The following is a 22,309-nucleotide window of genomic DNA, read 5'->3' as shown; positions in this document are numbered from 1 at the left end:
TCTTAACATAGGTCCTACCCCTGAAAACGTTAGTCACATGCTCAGGCATTAATTTTCTCCCTTTTGCAAGCAATGCTGGGCAGCAAGTTTCAGCCATCGAGCTTCAAGGCACTCATTTGGGCCGTAAAGGGGGCCAGTTGATGGAGAAACAAGCTCTCAAAATGCCCAGCGCTAGGCTGGAAGGAACAGACCCAGGCCTCTAACTCCAGGGTTGGCATTTAAGTGTTTTGTAATGTTCATGTCTGCTGGTCTTCAACATGTTCTAAGTTTTTGATCATGAACTTAATGTCTTAGATTGATGACACATACATTCCTGGGCTCATCTCCCTTTGACTTAAAGGAGTGAGGTGTGCCCAGGGCCCAGGCACTGGGGGTCCCAGGGTAGCTAGTGCACAGGGAAACCCCACGGGAAGGCTGGGATTACAGTAAGGTGCAACAGGAGAACCCCGCTCCCTTTACTACAACAAACTTCCACTGAAAAGCCCCAAAGCCCATGCTCCAACATCCACCCACCAGCCCCAGCAGTGCCTACCCCACAGCGGATGCGGTCCGGCTGCACCACCATCAGGTTCCCAGGTGAAGTCTTCGGTGGCAGGCTCTGCTGCTCCGAGTAGGGAAGGATCTTCTCGTCCTCGGTCTCGGTGTCAGTGACTGAGTCGCAGCCAGAATCTATGGCACAGAGAACACGGCTGAATGGAAAGAGAAGGAAGCAGTGCTGGGCATGTTCCACCCCCATTAAAACCCCAAAAGTTACCAAATAGGAAATGGCTCCGACCGTCAAACAAATACAGGCTGAAGGTAGTGACTCAGGAAATCATGAAAGAGGACCTCATGGGGAAAAGTCAGCCACCATGGAGGCCATGAGGGTAGGGTGAAAGCAAGAGGACGATGGTGTGGAGAAAAGCCCAAAAATCTGAGGCAGGCTGCTGTCTGAGGCTGACAGGTCTAGTCGCAAACAAGAGACTTCTGGAAGCTTTACCTCTGGACTTCTTGCAGGGCTGGCTTCAGTGATTGTGAGGAAAGAGGCCCCTTCTCCTCAGGGGGGATCAAGAACGGACTGTCCACTTAAAGGTCATCTTTTGAACATCAAGTAAAACCTGCGCTTTCCAGGAAGCGATTATTCCTCAGGGTCATGGCTAGCTAACGTTCTCCCTCTGGAGCAAGGGTAAAAAGCAATCACTTTCAACAAATCTAGAGTATAACCGGGTTCCAAATCAGTACCACAGCCAACACCTCTGCTGTGGGAAGATTAGAGCGTGCACAGATTCAGTGAAGGCGAGCAGGGGTGTGCAGATAGGGTGTGGCACAGAATGAGATAATGCTGAGATGGAGGTAAGTGGAACCTACCAGAGTTCTAGGGCTCTAGAGCTCTTAACCAGGGCTCATTGATTGATAGGGTACCTGTGTGCAAGATTGTGTGTGTGTGTGCATGTGTGTGTGTGTGTGTTCCTCAAAGAGGAACAAAATGGTTAAGAATGGCTACAAGGAGAGGGAAGGTTCATCTAGTCCCTTCGTTGGGCTTGCTCTTCTCCATTCCTAAACCACTGACAGAGCCAGACAAACATACTAAGTACTGCGAGGACATGAAGGTGAACCAGACATCCATCCTACCTTCAGAGAGCCCGCAATCTAAAAGGGCTGGTGAGAGGTAGGGGTTAACTTGGCTGATTCCTGCAGGCTGGCCTCCCACGGAAGGAGTGCAGTCCTTCCTGGGAGAAAGCTGGGGTGGCAGACCAGGCCACTGATAGGTCCCCACAGAAAGCTGTAACACAAGCTTGCACTCTAGATCCCAGGTCATGCCAGGGGAGGGCTGTGCTCCCACAACCATGAAGGCTGAGGTGGCAGAGCAGGGATGGGGAACCAAGAACCACCGTGTCCTAGGGCTATAACTGTGAGGCAAGGGCCTCCAGGGACCTTCTCAGGCCAGAGAAGGGGCTGAGGCTTCCCAGATACGCAATTTAAAAGCCCCACAGCCTTGGACAGGGGTCTTGTCCTAGAGCCTGACATGTGTGCTGACAGATGTCTATACAAGGCCCCAAAGTGTGATGGGCAGTGAGGCACATACTCCTGCTGCTTGTCCCCTCTCTGTGATTTCTGCCAAGACGCACTATTCCAGAAGGCCGGGCTGAGTGCAGCTTGGTCTCTGACCTTGTTCACACAGCAGGAATCCAGGCAGATCTTAGTGCTAAGAGAGTGGGCAAAGAACCCTGGGAGTTTCAAGGAGGAACTGTTTATCACTAGGCATCAGAACCATCAATCTCCTCTATCTTTCCTTTCCTTTCAGTCCTACTGACTCCCCACTTACTCAGTGCTAATTATCCCCCTGCAAAGGCTAAGTGCAGTAGTCTTCCCACCTCTCTGCTGTCCAAGCCAAATTAACCAAAGGCTGCCATTTTCTCCATTGGATCTGCCCTTCCCCACCTCCTTTTCTCCTTGACTGGTTACTACTAAAATGGCCAGGGACCATCTCCATGGACAGAGCTGTACATGCCATCCAAGCAACTCCCACCCACCATGGGAATCTGTGAAAGAAAGAGCCAAAAAATCAGGGATAATTGATATTCTTCTTCTTAATAATTATATAACACCACATCAAGCTTTAATTTTGTATTATTTGATGCCTGAACATGCCATTTTTTCATTTCTGAGGTTCTTCCTGGATGAGAAAATAACCCCATTGACTTAAAACATTGTCAGTTTCTTAAAGCTGCAAGAAGCTCCCTGGAACTACTTATCGTTCTAGAATTGTTTAGACACTATCCTGTGTGGCTAGCGTGGTGGGTACCAACCTATTATAATTTACTGTACAGGTATCATTGGGATAGACCCACAGTACAGTCTGTTGTTTCAAAAAAGAAATTTCTTCAAGGACTTCCCTGGTGGCGCAGTGGTTAAGAATCTGCCTACCAATGCAGGGGACACGGGTTCAAGCCCTGGTCCAGGAAGATCCCACATGCCACAGGACAACAAAGCCCATGCACCACAACTACTGAGCCTGCGCTCTAGAGCCCACAAGCCACAACTACTGAGCCCGCATACCACAACTACTGAGCCCGCATACCACAACTACTGAAGCCCGTGCGCCTAGAGCCCATGCTTCGCAACAAGAGAAGCCACCACAATGAGAAGCCCGTGCACCACAATGAACAGTAGCCCCCGCTCGCCACAACTAAAGAAAGCCCGTGCGCAGCAACACAATGCAGCCATAAATGAATTAATTAATTTAAAAAAAGAACATCTCTTCATTTCTCCCAAATTACTGACCCAATTAGTTGGCTGGCCAAAGAGTCAAACCTCTAGTAAATATAATCAAGAAAAGAACAGAGAAATAGAAATAAGCCAAATAAGAAAGAGATGATAACAACAGATATGGAGAAGAATTTTAGAAACATACTGATGTGAAAACTCATTGCTAAGAGTTTTTTTTTAAATTTCAATACAATTTTTATAGAAAAATATAAATTACCAAAATTGTCTCAAAATAAGTAGAAAATCTGACTAAAACAATAATCACACAGAAAATTTTTCTCACTTTTCAAATAAAATGTAAAGTACAGGTCACACACCCACTGCTGCATTGAATTTTAAATTGTAGTTGCCATGATGTTTTTCTTTACAACATTTAATTTTCCTATCTAGGAAAATTCCATTTATATAGGTTTTGTGTCTCCTACTAAAGTTTAAAAAACAATAAAGGATAGTCTTATTTTATATTAAATTTATAAAAAAAATTAAACCGAGCAATTAAATACAATAGACAACCCCCAGATCAAGTTTCATTCTCATAAATACTTAATATGTGGTAAAGAAAGCACTAAAAATCAGTACAGAATAAAGAAAATGGTTGGTGAGGATGACTCAGCAGATGGTACTGAAAAAATTTAGCTATTTGGGGTAGGCATGGAGGGACAGAGAGACTGTTTAGAATCTTCCTAATTCCTATACACTCCAAAATAAAATTTAGATGGATTATAGATTGAAATGAACAATGAAAACAAATTTTAAAAATTAAGATAAAAATATGGTTGAAAATTTTATCATTGTTTTGGGAAAAGATTTGTTTACCTTAGAAACAACTGAAGAAATACAATCTAAAAAGCAATAGAGTTGTGACATGAATTTAAAATTTTAGTAAACAAGTTTATAAAAACCTAAAAACTAAATTGTAATGCTTTGGCAGCATTAGTCATAATAGCCACAGGTGGAAACAACCCAATTGTCCATTCTTTGATGAATGGATTGACAAATTATTCAGCCATAAAAAGGAATAAAATACCAATATATGCTACAACATAGATGAACGTTGAAAACATTATGCTGAGTGAAAGAAACCAGCCACAAAAGACCACATATTATATGATTCCAAATATACGATATGTCTGGAATAGGCACATCTATAGAAACAGAAAGTAGATTAGTTATTGCCTAGGGCTGGGGTTCTTGGGAAGCTGGGGGAGGTTGGGAGATGATAGCTAAAGGGTGTGAGGTTTCCTTTTGAGGTGATGAAAATATTCTAGAATTGATTGTAGTGATAGTTGCACAAGTCTGTGAATATACAAAAACATCATTGAATTGTATACTTTAAATGGGTAAATTGTTTGTTATGTGAATTATATCTCAATAAAACTGTTACCAAAAAATTCAATGGCAAACCACAAATTGGTAAAAAAATTTGACATAAATATGCCAAGGGGCTGATCTCCTTAATATATGAAGAGGTCATAGAAATCTCTTTAAAAATACCCAAAGCCCAATAAGTAGATAATTCACAAAGGAAGAAATAAAACTTACCTCCCCATTCAAAAAAATTAAAAATCATTCATTATCTCTAATCATCATGGAAATGCAAATAAAAATAATATATTACTATTTCACCCTTTCCAATTAGGAAATATTTGAAGATGAGGTAGGACAGATACTCTCATTTGTTGCTGAAGAAAGTATAAACTGGTACACCCTTTCTGGAAAGCCATGTGACCATATACAGAGAAAGAGCAAGTCTTTAAAATGTTCATATCTGGCCACATAATTCTACTTCTAGAAATCTCTCTTAAGGAGGAAAATAACTGTTCAAAATGTAGACAAAGATAGTGAACCAAGAGGTCTGCTAAATCATTCTTTTTGCATTGCTGAGAAACTAAAAACAATCTGATAAAAGAATATTAAAAATATTATTTTCAAAGAGTTTTAAGTAAAAGCTTGACATGTTAAGCAAAAAAGCAGAATACAAAATCATATATCTTATAATGTAGTATATCAATTATATAAAGGAAAATGCATTTTAAATTTATTTATTTATTTATTTTTGGCTGTGTTGGGTGTTCGTTTCTGTGCGAGGGCTTTCTCTAGTTGCGGTGAGCGGGGGCCACTCTTCATCGCGTGCGCGGGCCTCTCACTGTCGCGGCCTCTCTTGTTGCGGAGCACAAGCTCCAGACGCGCAGGCTCAGTAGTTGTGGCTCATGGGCCTAGTTGCTCCACGGTATGTGGGATCTTCCCAGACCAGGGCTCGAACCCGTGTCCCCTGCATTGGCAGGCAGACTCTAAACCACTGAGCCACCAGGGAAGCCCGGAAAATGCATTTTAGAAGGTCAGAAGAAAATGTATGGATAAACTGCCTGATCCTTCCCTCCCTCCCTCTTTTCTTCCTTCTTTCCTACCTTCTAACTGTTCATGTATTTTCATATTCTCCACAATGAGAAAGCACTTTGATAGCGGGGATGCGTGAAGAGAGAAGTAACAGCTGAATCTTTTGGCTGATCACTTCATCAGCTTGGTATCATTTATGAGATTGGTCCTAATAGTACAGCACTTGGCAGATTTCCCCAGCATTCAGATGGGTCCTATAAACAATCCCTTCCAGTAGGTCTATTCATTTAGTCACCTGAAATGAACTAGCTACTGGCAGCTAATTCATTTCAAGAAGTCAGGCAGGATGTCATTCACTCTGCAGGGAGATTCTGGTGGCTCTGATTGACAGCACCATCACTTAAGTTTCTTCAGCCACATCGGCCTCTTCCACAGCGCACTACAGACAGAGCCAGGGTCCAACCACTTGAGCAGATGCAGAGTTTCCTTTGAAGGACATACCAACCCAGACAAAAGTACCACTGAAACCCACCTGAAAGAGTGAGATGGCCCCAAAGTTTCCCACTTAAACGTGTAGATTCCTCTCGCCCCTTCCCCACCTTGAAGATAAACACCAGCTTTACTGTCCTGCGACTCAAATAAATAAAAGTTTGAGTGAAGGCACACTGAAAACCCCAAGGACCTCACCAGTTAAAGTCTTATTAAGACACCAACAGGGGCTTCCCTGGTGGCGCAGTGGTTGAGAATCTGCCTGCCAATGCAGGGGACACGGGTTCGAGCCCTGGTCTGGGAAGATCCCACATGCCACGGAGCGACTGGGCCCGTGAGCCACAACTACTGAGCCTGCGCGTCTGGAGCCTGTGCTCCGCAACAGGAGAGGCCGCGATAGTGAGAGGCCCGCGCACCGCGATGAAGAGTGGCCCCCGCTTGCCACAACTGGAGAAAGCCCTCGCACAGAAACGAAGACCCAACACAGCCAAAAATAATAATAATAATAAAAAATAATAATAATCAGTGTTTTTTAAAAAAAAAAAAGACACCAACAGTATCCTTACTGCTTTAAAATTTAACAATATCCTCTCAGCTTTTATAAGGCCTGGAGAAACTGGAGAAATTACAGAAGAAGACTTTCTTTGTGCATCCAGCTCATCTATAAAGGACCCTTGTGGAAAACATTCCTTGAATTCAGTGGCAGGAAGTTTGTCACCCCAGAGAACTTGGCTGCTTTCTCTCATTAGACAATAAGAACAAGCTAACATGGTGTGTTTCACCTTCTGCCCTTGCTGCCAGGTAGCTCATTTTTTCAATTTCGGCTCTTAACCACTGTTAACACTTTCATCCAGGTCTTGGTGTTTCCTATTTCTCTTTTTTATATTGTGTTTAATTTTGGAGGCTGCTTCAAAACTTTGGGGATCTAGGCAGGATGTGAATCAATCTTTCTCAAAACTGGTATCTGCCAAAAGTCCTCAGATGTAGTCTTATGAGAATCAGTGCTTGGGCTTTTCATTTAGATGACAGTGTCTTTAAAATGGGATGAAAAGACATTCCAGATTATCTGGATGACCACATTATAACTGGGTCCAGCCACAGGACTGTGGTGCCCGTGTGTGTGTGTGTGTGTGTGTGTGTGTGTGTGTATCATTTTGCAACTAGGTCATACTAAGCTGTCAGGGGCTAATGAGGAAAGAAGACAGGGGGCAGGATGACATGTAAATGAGGCATTTGGGCCAAGTGAGCACAAGAAGTTTTCCCCATACACTAGTTCACATAGAGAAATGCGGTGGGAGATCCAAGTCCCACAATAACACTGGGGAGCTGTAGCAAGCCCCTGTGACAGAATCAGCGAGCACCAGAGCTTTGTGCCACATTCATGCTTCTTCTTCAGTAAATGACCATCATCTATGACAAAACAAATGTAGTCAGTTTGCCCTGTATTTATTTTATGCATGTATTTGTATCGGGTTCATTTGTTTTGCTTTTGGAGTTGGGAAAGAACACTAAGCATAAGGAGTTGAATATGTTTATACGTATTTCAAGAGCATCAAAATATTCTACCAACACTAAAGGCTCATAATTTTTTTTCCTTTACAAGGGAGTCTAAAAAGTTATTTAACATTATTTGGGTCTAAAGAAACTATGAATTTTAAATGAATTGAGTGTGTGTATGCACTTGGACACACAACAAGCCACATGGACAAGCTCATACTAGGTTAAGAGGGCTGGTGACAGACTCCTGATTACTACTAATATTGACAACAATAAAAGTTACCATTTATTGGGGACTTCCCTGGTGGCACAGTGGTTAAGAATCCGCCTGCCAATGCAAGGGACACGGGTTCAAGCCCTGGCCCGGGAAGATCCCACATGCTGCGGAGCAACTAAGCCCGTGCGCCACAACTACTGAGCCTACACTCTAGAGCCCGCGAGCCACAGCTACTGAGCCCACGTGCCACAACTACTGAAGCCTGCGCACCTAGAGCCCGTGCTCCGCAACAAGAGAAGCCACGACAATGAGAAGCCCGCGCACCGCAACGAAGAGTAGCCCCCGCTCACTGCAACTAGAGAAAGCCCACGCGCAGCAACGAAGACCCAACACAGCCAAAAATAAAAAAAAATTTTTTTTTAAAGTTACCATTTATTGAACATCATGGTGACTGCTTTAATAGTCAATCTCATTTAGTTCTCACATCAACCCTGTGAGATAGAAATCAATATCCTATTCCTATTTGATAGATGGAAACGCGGTGCCTGAAGGATTGAAGTAACCCAGCCCAGGTCGTGCAACAAGCAAGCAAGAGACAGAACGGGAATTCGCCCCCAGGGGTCTGTGCCTCCTTTGAGGATGTGGACCAGGGCAGGAAGCAGCATCACTTGCTATTCCGGGTCTGGGGTAGTAACTGTAGCTCATGAGACATGACATAGGCTTTTGCTCACCAACACCTGGTGGTCCTGCCTTGTTCTGAGCAATACTGCCTTGGTTAGGTATGCCATGACCTGCCACCACGGCCAACAGGCACATTCCAAGGATGGGGTTTAAGTCAAAAGACACTGAATTCCAACTGAACCAGCCAGGGTCCCACGTGCTCCAGGGGCCTCTGCCCCAAAGCTACAAGTGTCTCACTTTCCAAATAAGTTTTCAGACCACAGCACTTACTGCTTCTTTCCTATACATTGGTGTTCAGTCAAGATTGTTTTTTGGTAGTCTGAGGGAGGGGTAGGGTAAGGATGGCCAGAGAATGATGTTTTCTGATCTTGAAGCATTTTTTTGTTTGTGTGTTTTGTTTTCCAGAATATACAAGCTAACTTCTCCTGTAAGGTAATGCTAAGCTTTGAGGAAAGTACTATAAACAGGTATCATTCTTTAAAATGATCACAACTGCCATTGTTGAGCATTTACTATAGGCCAGGAACCATGCAAAACCCTTGACATATGTGATTCTATTTTATCACAACTAAGAGATTGGAATAATTCTGCCCATTTCACAGGTGAAAAAAATAGGGCACCGAAATTTAAATAAATTGTCAAAGTCACACAGTGCACGCTGTATAGAAAGTTAACCCCCAAATCCATGCTCTTGTGCACTCTGATAGTTTCCCACACTGGGAAGCAGGTGACTGGTACACAGGAGATGATTCCAAAGTGTACAGCAAACATGCAGTGACACTGAGCCACATAGTAAGAAAGCAGTCCCCTTTCAATTCTTTCAATCCCACTCATATCAAGAAGAAAGGCTCAGTTTGGTAAGAGGATGCCTTTAACTTCTCCTTAACATGCTTACCTCTCTCTCTGAACCAGGGAGGGAACAAGGCCCTAAGCCCACAGGCTTCTGCAGGCATGAGTGTCTAGTAGAATTTAATACCACTGTTTTGTTTTTATTGTCTTTATTTTTATAGTTACCTTGTTTCTATCAAGAGATACTGGTTTTTCATTTATAGCAGCAAAGTTTCCTTTTAAAATAAATTTATTTAAATAAAAAAACGGGAATTGACTTGAAGAAAATATTGTTAAGAGTACAAGGAAAAGTTTGGAAACAGATAGTGTTAATAGTTGCACAACATTGTGAATGTATTTAATGCCAAACTGTATACTTAAAATTGGTTAAAATGGCAAATATTATGTTAACATGTATATACGTATATGTGTATATGTATATATATATTCACAATTTTTAAAAATGGATAATGTAATATACCCCCCAAAACCATTGAATTGTACACTCTATATGGGTAAATTGCATGGCATATAAATTATATCTCAAAAAAGCTGTTAAAAAAGATAAACCAAAACCCATGTTGATGATCCTCAAATGACTGAAGTTTGGGAAAAGCTGAATTATGCTATACTGCTTTCGTTTTTTTTTTTTTTTTTAAATCACTCATTTTATTTATTTATTTATTTAAAAAAAATTTTTGGCTGCGTTGGGTCTTCATTGCGGTGCGTAAGTTTCTCTCGTTGCGGGGCACAGGCTCTAGGCAGGCGGGCTTCAGTAGTTGTGGCGCACGGGCTCAGTAGTTGTGGCTCGCAGGCTCTAGAGCGCAGGCTCAGTAATTGTGGCACACGGGCTTAGTTGCTCCGCAGCATGTGGGATCTTCCTGGACCAGGGATCGAATCCGTGTCCCCTGCATTGGCAGGCAGATTCTCAACCACTGCACCACCAGGGAAGTCCCTATACTGCTTTCGTTTTTTCAAGCTAAATGTATTAGTGATTTTTTAAAAATAAGGTAAAGCAAAGGTGGGAAGACAGGAAGAAGGCCTGTCGCATAAACATGTCGAATTATTTTATCTGACTTTTAGATAACAAGGAAAAAGAAAGTGAACAGAGAAGGAAATTAAGGAGATAAATTTCGACTGAGAATTAAGAGCCTTCCACCAATCTAGCCAAAAATGGAATGAAATAGAAGTGGCCACTGGAGCCAGGCAGGGGCCCACATGTGTCTCTGGGCTGATATGACGTAGGAGGATATCATCAATTTGCATCCGGGATTTCCAGTGTGGCTGATGAAAGAAAGAGTGAAGAAGATTCAAAGATTTCTTGGAAGTAAGCAGAAATGAATAGCGAAACAACCTAGGCAGCGTGGTCCACGAAGGAAAGGGGCCATGTTCCCCCTGCATTTGCATCCCGGATTGAGACCCAAATTTAACCACCACACAGATGGGGCAGGAGTATAGAGAGTTGCCTGAGGTCTGGAGAAACTTCCGGAGGCTTTTCCACTCAGGATGAAATTTCTCAGCTATTATAAAGCTCATCCAGCCTATCTAAGCCATGATGATGAAATCATAAAACAACTATTTCTCAAAGCCCGACATAAAATGTTCTGAAGCCTGAGCTTCCTAATCACTGAGCAAGTATCTACTGAATATGCATGACAAGGATCCCACGGGGGTTCCCAAGAGTGTGCCTCGAGAGTGTCGGCCTTAAGGAGCTTACAACTGAACTGGGAAGGTGAGGTTCCACGTGAAACAATTGAGAGAACTATGTGATACCAGCAAGCATTATGAGACCATAAATAGAGCTAAATAAAGTGAGTTATGTTTCTAAGTGTTTATAAAAGTGCCAGCACATGAAAAATGTAACAGAAGTTTAGAAAGTTGAGAAAAACTTCCTGAAAGATGAAGAAGACAGGTTAATTTACTTTAACTAAGGCAAATAGCATTTAGGTGCTGAGATTACCATTCTTGTGAAAAAAGCATATTTTCCATTTAAATTAATAAAATAATTAGTAATGCATTCCTTTATTCCTTCAACAAACATCCAATGCCTATCAATGAATAACAAATATTCAAAGCCTATCCTAGGCCCCCTAAGAAATGTCAGGGTGAGAATATTTCTGTCCCCGCTGACAGTGGAGGGACTGCACAGGAGAGAAACAGCTTCTCTCCAACTTCCACAGACAAATGATAACAGGAATAACTTCAAAACAAAACATTACAATGGATAAGCAGGGATTTATAAAACACAGTTTATGGCCACTAGAGGATCAAAGAAGGAAGGACATCCCCAAAGACGTGACAAGTAGGGCCTTGAAAGGCACAGAGAATGCGGGCACGGGGTTGGAAGGACTTTCCTGGCAGAGGTAAAGGCATGATTAAGGACAAAAAGGCAAGAGAGCAAATGATGTGTGTGGGCCACAGGAAGCAAGGGGGGCACCTTCTATATGAAGCAGGGAGGGAGGGTGAGGGGAGAGGGACAGGGAGGGAACCCCAAATGCCATGCTAGGAGTTTGGTTTACACATAGAAGACCTGTCACCAAACAGTATTCATGAGAAAAGGAAATTCTGTAAAATATAGATTAAAACCCTAGTTTATTTGTTTGTTTGTTTGTTTGTTTTTGGCCACACCACGGCGGCTTGCAGGATTTTAGTTCCCCGACCAGATCAAACCTGTGCCCTCTGCAGTGGAAGTGCAGAGCGCTAACTGGACCACTAGGGAATTCCCAAAACCGTAGTTTTGTTTTTCTGAAAGTTGAAGAATTTTCTTGAATTTGCTTGTTTTTGAAATAATTCCAGACACACAAGTAGAATGTGTCAGCTCTTTTCTAAATCTTGGTCAGAATCGAGAAGCAGAGGGGCTGACCACCCATCACACCTTGAGCAAGCAGTGTCTTTAAGTCTGTAAAATAACATGAACTAGTGGCTAACAAAGTGTTACCAAGCCAACATCCTGCTCTATCTGCTTTCATGAGCAAATAAGATGCTATAATTAACCCAATGTCTGAAAGCATACCACAAGCATGGTTCACAAAATGCTTAGAAAAATGGTTCTTAAGTAGACGAAACATTTCTCCTACCGTGTATCTTGTTTACACTAGCTATAAGCTTAGAAAATCAGTGTCATAGCTATTGTTATGTCCTTAGAAAGCACAAAGGGAGACCTCAGTCCTGGCCTTGTCCCCAGATTCCAAACGTGTGGATCCCAGTGAAGGAGCTTCTGCTCCACTGCAAAAGCATGTGGGTTCGCGGGGGGAGGTGAGAGGCTGGCAGTGGTGGGACTCAGATCTTGAGTTTCAACAACCCCACCTTCTTGCAGCTTCCTGGCAAACATCAAGATTGCTTTTTCATTTTAGTCATCACCCATGGGTCTTTCTTCCCCCCTTTTTCACCCACCTTGGTTAATGGGTATTGAATTTCCCATCCACCTAACCCCTTTCACTTAAAAAACTCCCAACACAGTGACAAGTATACCCAATCTGCAAGTCACCAGCTACCCCCTGAAGTCATGTACAGTCATCAATCAGAACGATGTTAAGAGGGTCAGTGGAATGCCAGACTCTTACCCACCACATGTCTTACTGGCACTAAAGTCAGGGGAGGAAGGAGGTGATGATTATTTAGTGGTGTTAGTGTGAGTTCACTACAGTGACATCAATCATTGTCCTTGTCACATTCATCATCATCATCCTCATGATGCCAAAAAGGTAAGGCAGAGCCCTGTGGACACATCCCCAATTCAGACTTTAAATAAACTCATGGTGGCCACTCTGCCTCCCTGGAAATAAGGAGAACGGAGTAGAAAGGAGAAGGAAGAATGGATCCGCTCCTCCCATAAGCCCACACTGACTTCCTGAGGCAGTCGATGCTGCTGACTTTCCCCACACAGGCTGACTCACCTGTCACATCTGACCTGCTTTGCCATCCAGATGGTCTGTGTCAGCTGCAGATTCCTGAGGCTGCCCGGTTTCACTAAACATCGATGGATTTGCAGCACTTGGTAGAGGGTTCTGGATCAGGAATCTACTGTACATCAACCCCAGTCTTTTCCAGCTCACATAGACAAGGAATCGTTTTTCCTTCATTCACCAGGTAATTCCCCTGGCCCTCCTCAAGGTACTCAAAGTTCAGGATAAGGCGGTAGGACAAGAGGAGAGGAGAGCTCAGGCCCCTAAGACCTTTATCCAGGCCCCACCTAGTTGCTCTAAATGAGCTATTCAAAGTGTCAGTTTAGTTGAGTTTTGTTTTAAAGCAAAGGATGATGGTTCTTCCCGTCCCCTCCCCAACTCACCCTACTTGCTCTTCAGCTTGAATAAAAATAGCCCCACAGCTGAGGCTGCCATGACAACCGATCAAAGTGTGGGCTCACCCTTGTCCACCGATGATAAAATCTGCCTCCAGCTCTCCCACCCGCCCAGCTGGGGCTGGGGCCCTCCAACCCCCTCCTCCCAAGTTCAACCTTCAGGAAACTTTCCTGAGTACCAGAGCCAAGTCACTCTATCCTCACCCCAGAAGCTGAGGGATATTTGGAGCTCTTGCACCACCCAGTGCCTCAGAACTTTTTAATGTGTTTTCATTTGTTCTTTTCAGTGTTCCCAGGCACATGTGACAGATGTGACCACCTCCCTTTTGCAGATGGGAGAACTGGAGGCATGGGGACATGAACTGACTGGCCCTAGGTCATTAGCTGCTGGTTTAAGGGTTGAACCACATTAAGAACTCAAGATTCCCATCTCCTATCCAGTTCCCAGACCAAAGGAGCAGCTGCTCTTGGGAAACATGACCCCAGTGGGGAAATAATTTCCCTGTGTGAGATGCTTCCTGGCCACAGGCTGAAGTTCCCTCAACCAGTCTCTGTGATAAATCTGGGAGGGGCTGGGGAAAAATCTGCTGCCGCATCATGGGATCCAGGTTCCACAGAAACCCATTTCTATCCTGGACCCATCATCTCTGGGGCTGCTCCAACCAAGCACAGCTTCACTGCCCAAGTTTATCAAGAGCTTTAAGACACACTGTCCATACCTACATTCCAAAGGCCACCACTGGGGAGAAAGTTCTCCACCAGGGCTCTCAGGGCTGGAGGCCAGCAGGTCCCTGTTTCATTGTTCAGGAAACCCCATTGTTGCTAACAAAGCAGGGGCTACTACAGCCCCCCATGAAAGCTTCCTCTTTCTTCATCTCTTTCCGACACTTATAAATGTGCTTCCTCTCTGTATGTAAATTTCGCTCAAATGGCATGACACAGACTTGTAATGAGGCCATTAATAACTAGTCTTTAAACTGCTTCTTCTTGGTTCCTGGTTCAGGAATCAATTCTAATCTAAGTAGACAATGATATCTGGATTTACTGGTGTGAGGACAGACAAATGGGCTTTGTTTGGAGCAGACCACAAAAATGCAGTTTATTTTCACCCAGCCAAGAACTGACAGGATGAAGGCAACTCTTGATAGTAGAACCAAGCTTAAGAAATTGTAAAGAAAACTCCTCTCCTTTTGTCTCTCTACCACTCAGTCATCACACTTCCAGGAAAGGCCAAGAGGGTGTTTATCTGCCCCCACTTTTGCTGACCTTTAGCATTCTAACCAGCTGAAACTATGAAACTGGACTGGTCAGTTTCACTTTTCATCTTTGGAATGGGTAACTTTCTCTCACTCCTCCCCCTGAAATGCTGTATCTGGCTTTCATGTACGATCAAGTTGGGGTGGGAGCATGCTCTCCTCAGTGATCTGCTTAAAAAAAATACAAAACAACAAGATGGCATCCAAATCTGCTTCAATAATTGTGGGTCAAAATAAAAATCCCTTTAACCCAGGAGCTGCTGACTGCCCCCAATAATTAAAACCTGGCTACTAAGGGCAAGGCTCTAAAGATATGGTGTAGTATTTCCTAGCAACATAAATGCAGCTACCAAGGGGCTCTGGAAGAGTACAGTCAAGGAAGCCACAGAAGGCCTGGATTTAAGTCCCATCTCCCAAGTCATGGGGTATCGCGACTTTTCAAAGCTTCAGTATCTTTTCCTTTAAAATGAGAATATTCACACCTGCCTGGCCTGCTGCACAGGCTTATGGGGATTAAGTGATAAACACTTAAAAGCCCTTTGAAAACTGAAAAGTACTAGACAAAGTTAAGTATTTGTTATTTTTGTTATTATTCATGTAACGAATGAGAGTTCCTATGAAATGATTCTCCCTGTGGGAATGGGCAGGCGCCTACCTCTGCATAGGGTAGTCCAGGGCTAGCCAGTCAAACGTGACCCAGGAAGTGAGTGTCAGGTAACCCAGGGGTGCTCTGGGTAGCCATGGAGACAGACACCCGCAGAGATCCTGCTACCTCCAGGCAGGCAGGAGTAGCAAGTCTTGATTATCCACAACAAGCAGGCATCTGCACCCACCAGATTGCCCAGCAGATCACTATGGCAGCTGATAGGGATTTTTAAAGTGGGAACTGAACTGCTCTGGGCTCAGGGTTTCCATTGCAGTGGAAGCCTGCATTCCCCAGGCACAGTCACACTCTTAGAAGAGGTGGCATGGCAAGGGGCAGTGTAGCACAGCAGTGAGTGAGGGGGCTCTGCATGTGTTCAAATCACAACTCTGCCACTTACCTCTCTGTGCCTCAGTTTCCCCGTGTGCAAATGGAGATGATAATACCACCTACCTCATTCAATAGTTGTAAGTATAGAATGAGCTGATTCATATAAAACACTTAAAAGAGTACCTGACAAAGAGTAAGCACAGAAGGGTCATTAGCAATTAGAGTCATTTATCTGTCGACCAAATTGTTCTTCCACTAGTCTGTGATTTCTTTGAGGGCAGATTCCCTGACATTCATCTTTGGATCCCTGGGGTCTGGAAATCACCATGAGAAATCAATAAATGCTTCTTGCATGAATGGATGAATCGAATAAGACCAACCACCTAAGTTGCCAGCTGGGGAGAAAAATACAACACAGGGAGGATCATTGCAAGGCCTTGGGCCTTGAGCCTCTTAGTGTGGAATCTGAAGAGAAGCAGGAAACTGACTAATCCCCAATTTATGTTGGCAGGCCGAACCAAGCTGTCCTGAAATTTGGTGTGGTACGTTGTGTTAGTCCAGGTCTTCTGAGAAGCAAACACTAAAATGGGATTAAACGTGCAAGAATTTTATTGGGGAAAGTGCCTGCAGCAGAAAATGGGGAGGGGAGCTGGGAAAACCATCAGATGGACTGAGCCTGAATGAAGAACAGCATGAAGGAAGGATGGGTGGAAGCAACCTAGACCACTGAGTAGTCTAAAGACAGTTCCGCAAGCTGAAGTTGGCTATGGGAGGAGTCCTGTGTCTTCTGGGAGCTGACCTGCTATAGCATCCCCGCCATGCTGTCATTGGCTGGGAGCAGCCTGTGGGAGAATGCCATGATGTATTCAGAGCACAGGTCTGGGGCCCTTGGTCAGTTGCACTCCTGGCAGCTGGAGGTCTGCAAGATGCATTCTCATGGCTGCCACATATATGGTAGTCCTTAAGAGCGTGGGATTTGGTGCTCTTACCAATCTAAGGTGAATCCCAGCTCTTATAGCTGGTTACCTTAGGCAAGTTACTCAACCTCTCCATGCCTCATTTTCCTTATTTGTTAAATGAAACTTATAATTTCAACCTCTTAGGATTGTTATTGTTGAGCACTGTGCCTGACACATATTAAGTGCTCAATAAAAAGGCAGCTGCCATTCCCCTGACCATTATTATTATTAATAATGAAGTACTTCTATTAACAATTAGGACAAGAGAACAGCCCCCACTGTTACATACTTGGATTTGAGTTTTATGAGTCTAAAACCATGGCTTGGCAGTATCACAATTCAAACAACCAAACCAGTTTGTCTACAAATGAAAGGTGTTAGGGACTTTCCTAGTTCGGCTATTTCCTGAAAGGGAAAGGTGGGTTGTATTGTGCCAGAATCCATCTACAGCCACAGCTCCCTCTGTTCTCTTCCACTTGCTGCACTTCGTCTGCAATGTCCTTGGCCTGTCCCCTGCCAGCTGTCCACCTTTGAATGAAAGCGCAGTCAGCACACCTTCCCCCCAAGAACAGGCTCAGAGAGACACGACCCTGCTATGCTGTATGTGTTCTGAGCACCTGTTTGGGACTCCTTGCTTGCCTTTGTCTCTGTGACCTTAATTCTTTCTTTAAAACCTTGGCCAATTTTCTGGTAGTGGTCACTGCTGGCCGCTGCTGGCTTCTGGCCACTCCATCTGACTGGAATCCACAGTGTCCCTTTGTTGGGCTGGCTATGACCTAGGGCAATCACAGCATTCATGGCCCCAGTTCAGCGGGCTTGGGCCTCTCCCAGCCTTGCTGACACTTGTGCCTTGGTGGCAGTAACAACTAAGAACCCACAAAAAAGAAGCCCCCAAACTGGAAACCACACTCTTACCCCTTCTACCACTGCCTCAGAGGCTTTTTCTCTAACCCCCATTTCCCAGAGGGTCACCAAAAACACGCTGGGATTTCTGGGTTTTGGTTGTTTTTTTTTTTTTTTTTTTTAAATCTTTGAAGGAATGACCTTCAGTTTTTTTTTAACTGAGAAGAGTCAAAATCAAACTAAAAATTATTGATTTTATTTAATAATTAACATCTTAACAAAGCTGATCAAACTGTTTCTTCCGGAATGATACTCTCCATTTTAGAGGGACTTTTCTAGGGAATTTTAAGTTTCTGTGTTGGAGCTGGAACCCAACACTTGAGCTGCCTTGTTTTAGCCTGACGTTGGAAAGCCAAGGGCAGGAAGTAAAGCAACTGGTTGAGTGCCCCCCAGTGAAGCCGACTAGGCTTTCCCACCTGAGAGAGGATGAGGTCTCTCGGAAGTGGAGGTAAAGCCTCAGAGCAGTAAACAGGCTGGCCACTTACACATACGGCTAACATGAGCACTGAGCCCATCTCCGAACTTGGCTTCTTTTTCTCCTCTGGTTCCCCAGCCAGAGCTAGGAAAGCGCTGGCCACCCTGACACCAGAAATGCCCAGTGCCTGAGACTGAGAATTCCCACCACCAGGGAGAAACACTGGTTGGACAGTCTTCTGGCCCCATTACACATGAAAATATTTACAAGCTTAGTAATTAGCTTCTTCACACCACCTTGGCCTCCTGTTTGCATTGATCCCTCTCACTAACTGAAAAATCAATCAGATTTGATTTCCTTACAAATCCGAATTCTTAAAAAATGATCCCTTGAAGTAAAATCTGGGCATGCTCACACTCCTACCCTCAGGTCAGTGATTCATTAACCATTGGGCCCCCAGTGAGTCACATCCCTGCTCACAGATGGCCTCCCTGGCGTTAAGATAGAGTGGACAATACAATTGTATTTCGGAGCCCCTGTCCAGCCCTGACACTCTGTGAGTGACACCACACCAGCCTCGCCAACTCCATTCTCAGCTTCTGTGAACATTTCTCCCCAACCAGCCCAGTCTGGTTATGTATCATACAAGATACACAGTGTGAGATCATACTTTCTGGTTCAGAGTCATGAGCATGAGGGCAAAATACAGTTCTCACTACTATTTTATATTTAATTACAGAAACCACTAGAAACCTAATCAACATTGGGACCAGTATCAAGAAAAATCTATCCCAGTGACTCAGAATTTCTCAGAGGGGAGGCAGGAGTGTTTGCAAATGTCCTGTCAGTGATGAATTAGAATGGAGAAACTGTGTAGCTTTTAAAGCACAGTCAATATTCTATTATGTTTAACATTTTTTAACTAAAATTTTTATGATATGAACTATGGAAGGGGGACATTTTTCAAAAGGGAGCATGGGTTAAAACAGGTGGAAAGGGACTTCCCTGGTGGCGCAGTGGTTAAGAATCCGCCTGCCAATGCAGGGGACACGGGTTTGAGCCCTGGTCAGGAAGATCCCACATGCCGCGGAGCAACTAAGACCGTGCGCCACAACTACTGAGCCTGCGCTCTAGAGCCTGCGAGCCACAACTACTGAGCCCGCGCGTCCCACCTCTGAAGCCCGCGCACCTAGAGCCCATGTTCCACAGCAAGAGAAGCCACCACAATGAGAAGCCCGCACACCGCAACGAAGAGTAACCCCCGCTCACCACAACTAGAGAAAGCCCGCGTGCAGCAACAAAGACCCAACACAGCCAAATATAAATAAATAAAATAAATAAATTTATTTAAAAAAAAAGCAGGTAGAAAATTGCTTCCCTGTAATCCTTGCAAGGTTTAGTCTACCTCTCACCCCTCCCCTCAGCCTCTGTGCCCCTCCCACTAAGAGCCCACAATCCACAAAACCTTGCTCTTGCTCACTTTTCCTCTCCATGATATTGTAGGCCCTTTGTACGTTGTCTTTTGCAAATCCAGCAGTCACAATATAGTTTATTTCCCTTTTGGTTAGGGTTCAGCAGCCTTCTAAAAGTGGGGACCCCAGACACAGACTCCTATAGGCAAAGAGGACAGTGACCCACTCATATGAAGTAGGCAAGGAGCACCTGGAAGGCTCTCATGCACAAAACCTCCCCCCACCTCCACATCCTACTAATAAAAGCTTCATCTGAGTTACGCTGGAGGTAATGCAAATGCCCTGGGGAAAAGTTCAGCTTCATGGTCACTCACACTTTAGTAAGAATTATTTTTGAATCTTACATCATCAGGGTTTGAATGACACTTGAAAATCATTTAGAGCAAAATTCCACTCAATAAAGGATTTTAAAAAAATCATAGTCAAACTCTATTTGAATACTTACAGTAACAAAAGCTCCCTTCTTGAAAGGGTCTAACTCCACTGATGGGTATTTGGAATTATCTGTGAAAGCTCATCCTTATCTTCAGCCCAACCCTGTAGAATCTGTTAAGATGGTTCTGCTACAAGTAAAGGCAATTCCAACTTAGGATGCCTTCAACAATAAGGACATTTATCTCTCAGAATAGCAAGTCCAGCAGCTGGGAGGTTTGGGGGTGGCTGACATAAGGATTCAGAAACATCGTCACGGCCCTGGTTCTCTCCATTTCTCTATTTGTCATCTTCAGCAGGAGCTTCATTCTCAGGTTGGTAGCATGATGGTTATGGCAGGTGCAGGTTCACTTTGGACCAGAGGAAAAAGAGGAAAATATTCCCCCCGAGCGTGGAATATAAACTCTTCCCTTCACTCTGACTGTTTCAACTTATGTCACACACACGATAACTGTCACCAGGGGGATGCCAGGCACTCACTGACTCCACTAATCATCCAGGGTGGAAGGAATGTCGGAACTTCCACTGTAACGTCCACCACTCCTGCCTCCCAGGAACATCCACCTCAGATAGAGTTCTTCCCTCCCCCACAACTCAGAACACAGCCACAACCCTTTCCACAACATGACGGCTCATACAACATGTTTCCAAACTCTCTGGTTGCCCTTCTCTGGATATAATCTAGTTGGTCAGTTTCCTCCTAAAAAGGTGTCACCCAGAATGAAACACCATTCTAGGTAGATATAGTGAAATTATAATATTCCACGACTGGGGAGCTATCTTTTTATTAATGTAGCTTAATGTTGTAACAGCTTTCAGCAGCAACATCATACTGTTGGCTCCTTATCAATCAAGTAGTCAACCTTAACCTGTAGTTCATCTTTACAAGTTAATTGCCACGCTGGACATATAACTTGCTGCACTAGTTGAGTTGCTTTTATGGACCTCAGAGCAGAACTTAGGATCAACCCCATTGAACTAGGTAAAGATAATTATGAATAATGCTTCTGCCACTCAGTGTAATAACTACCCAGCCACCTACAAATGTTATCCATCTGTAAATCTGTATTAGTTTTCTCGGGCTGCCATAACAAAATAACACAGACGGGGTGGCTTAAACAACAGAAATCTATTTTCTCACAGCTCTGGAGGCTAACTCCAAGATCAAGATATCAGCAGGTCTGGTTTCTGGAAAGGAAATCTAAGACCAGAGTCTGGCACTCCGCTAGATAATCCTTTAAGGAGGACCATAAATAATCCAATTACCTTCTCGCATTATGCTGAGATCAGTCACTTTGGAGAGGAGATTTTGACTAAATGTGGGAGAGTGTTGAAGAGAAAGATCATTCTGGAAACTGGGGCATTTCTAAGTTGAGTAAAAAGAGGAGGACTCTACTAGGGTGTTTCCACAGTCAGAGTGCGTGACTTTGGACACGAAGGTGCTGAATCAGGGAGCTGCTGAGCAGTGAGCTGTCTGGAGATGGGAGGAAAAAGAGCTAGAAGGTTATCAAAAGGCAAATTCAGTTACTTCCCAATTTTACTTAGGACATGAGCAGCGGCAACTGAAATTGAGACACTGACAATTACCCTGAGTGCCCATAGCATAGATTGGCCATGCCTGTCTTCACTTCTTTGGTCTGCAATTATCCAGGTGGGCAGTGACCACTTGGCATTTTGCCCAGGGACTTGAAGACCCATGTTTTATAGACATGATGAATGGAAAGCAATTGCTATGCTTTCTCATTCATACCCTCTTTAAAAAACATAAACACAAATATAAATAATAAATAAGTATATAGGGGTGTGCTATTAGAGCAACTACATATAAATACTAAAGAATTAAGTAGGCAGCAATAGTTAAACAAACACCTGTTTGTAATTAGCTCAGTTACTAACTGATCCTTAACTGTTCCTTCTTAGATTAAATTCCTTAATTTAAGAGGCAAAAGCCTACTCTCCAGGTGGATTTACAATTCTAGTGCCTGAAGCTTTAGGGTAACATGATGTTATTAACCCCTCTAGCCAGGTGTTTGTTTTTCCTTCTTGCTGGTTTGGGCAAGTACTCAAAAGATGGGGAAGAGTGGCTAGAGGGTCTGCAAAGGACATCTGATGCTTGAATCTCCTTTCCCACAACCAAACGCCTATTTCAAACCAATAAAACTGGCACATGGGAGTTCATCTTTGCAAGAGCTGCCTCCTCCCCAAGGAAGCCCTCTTGTCTTCAATTTCCTCAAGGAAGAAATTGTCAAGGGAGAAGAGAAGCACCATTTTTCATTCCCTGCTCTAATTTGTACTGCCTTG

The 22,309-nt window shown here is 43.9% G+C and overlaps 1 protein-coding gene across 7 annotated transcripts in view; it reads right to left on the bottom strand.

Annotated features, from left to right (window-relative positions):
• PIK3AP1 (phosphoinositide-3-kinase adaptor protein 1) overlaps positions 1–22,309 on the bottom strand; it is a 115,672-nt gene that overhangs the window by 62,690 nt on the left and 30,673 nt on the right. For all 7 annotated transcript variants that reach the window (XM_007187434.2, XM_057531587.1, XM_057531589.1 and 4 more), the window contains one exon: positions 533–669. In XM_007187434.2, coding sequence (XP_007187496.2) covers positions 533–669 — 137 coding nt within the window. The remainder of the gene's footprint in view (positions 1–532; positions 670–22,309) is intronic.

The sequence above is a fragment of the Balaenoptera acutorostrata genome, chromosome 16, assembly GCF_949987535.1.
Source record: "Balaenoptera acutorostrata chromosome 16, mBalAcu1.1, whole genome shotgun sequence".
Classification (NCBI taxonomy): Eukaryota; Metazoa; Chordata; class Mammalia; order Artiodactyla; family Balaenopteridae; genus Balaenoptera; species Balaenoptera acutorostrata.
The sequence above is the reverse complement of the archived record's forward strand: the minus strand, read 5'-3'. Positions and strand labels throughout refer to the sequence as shown.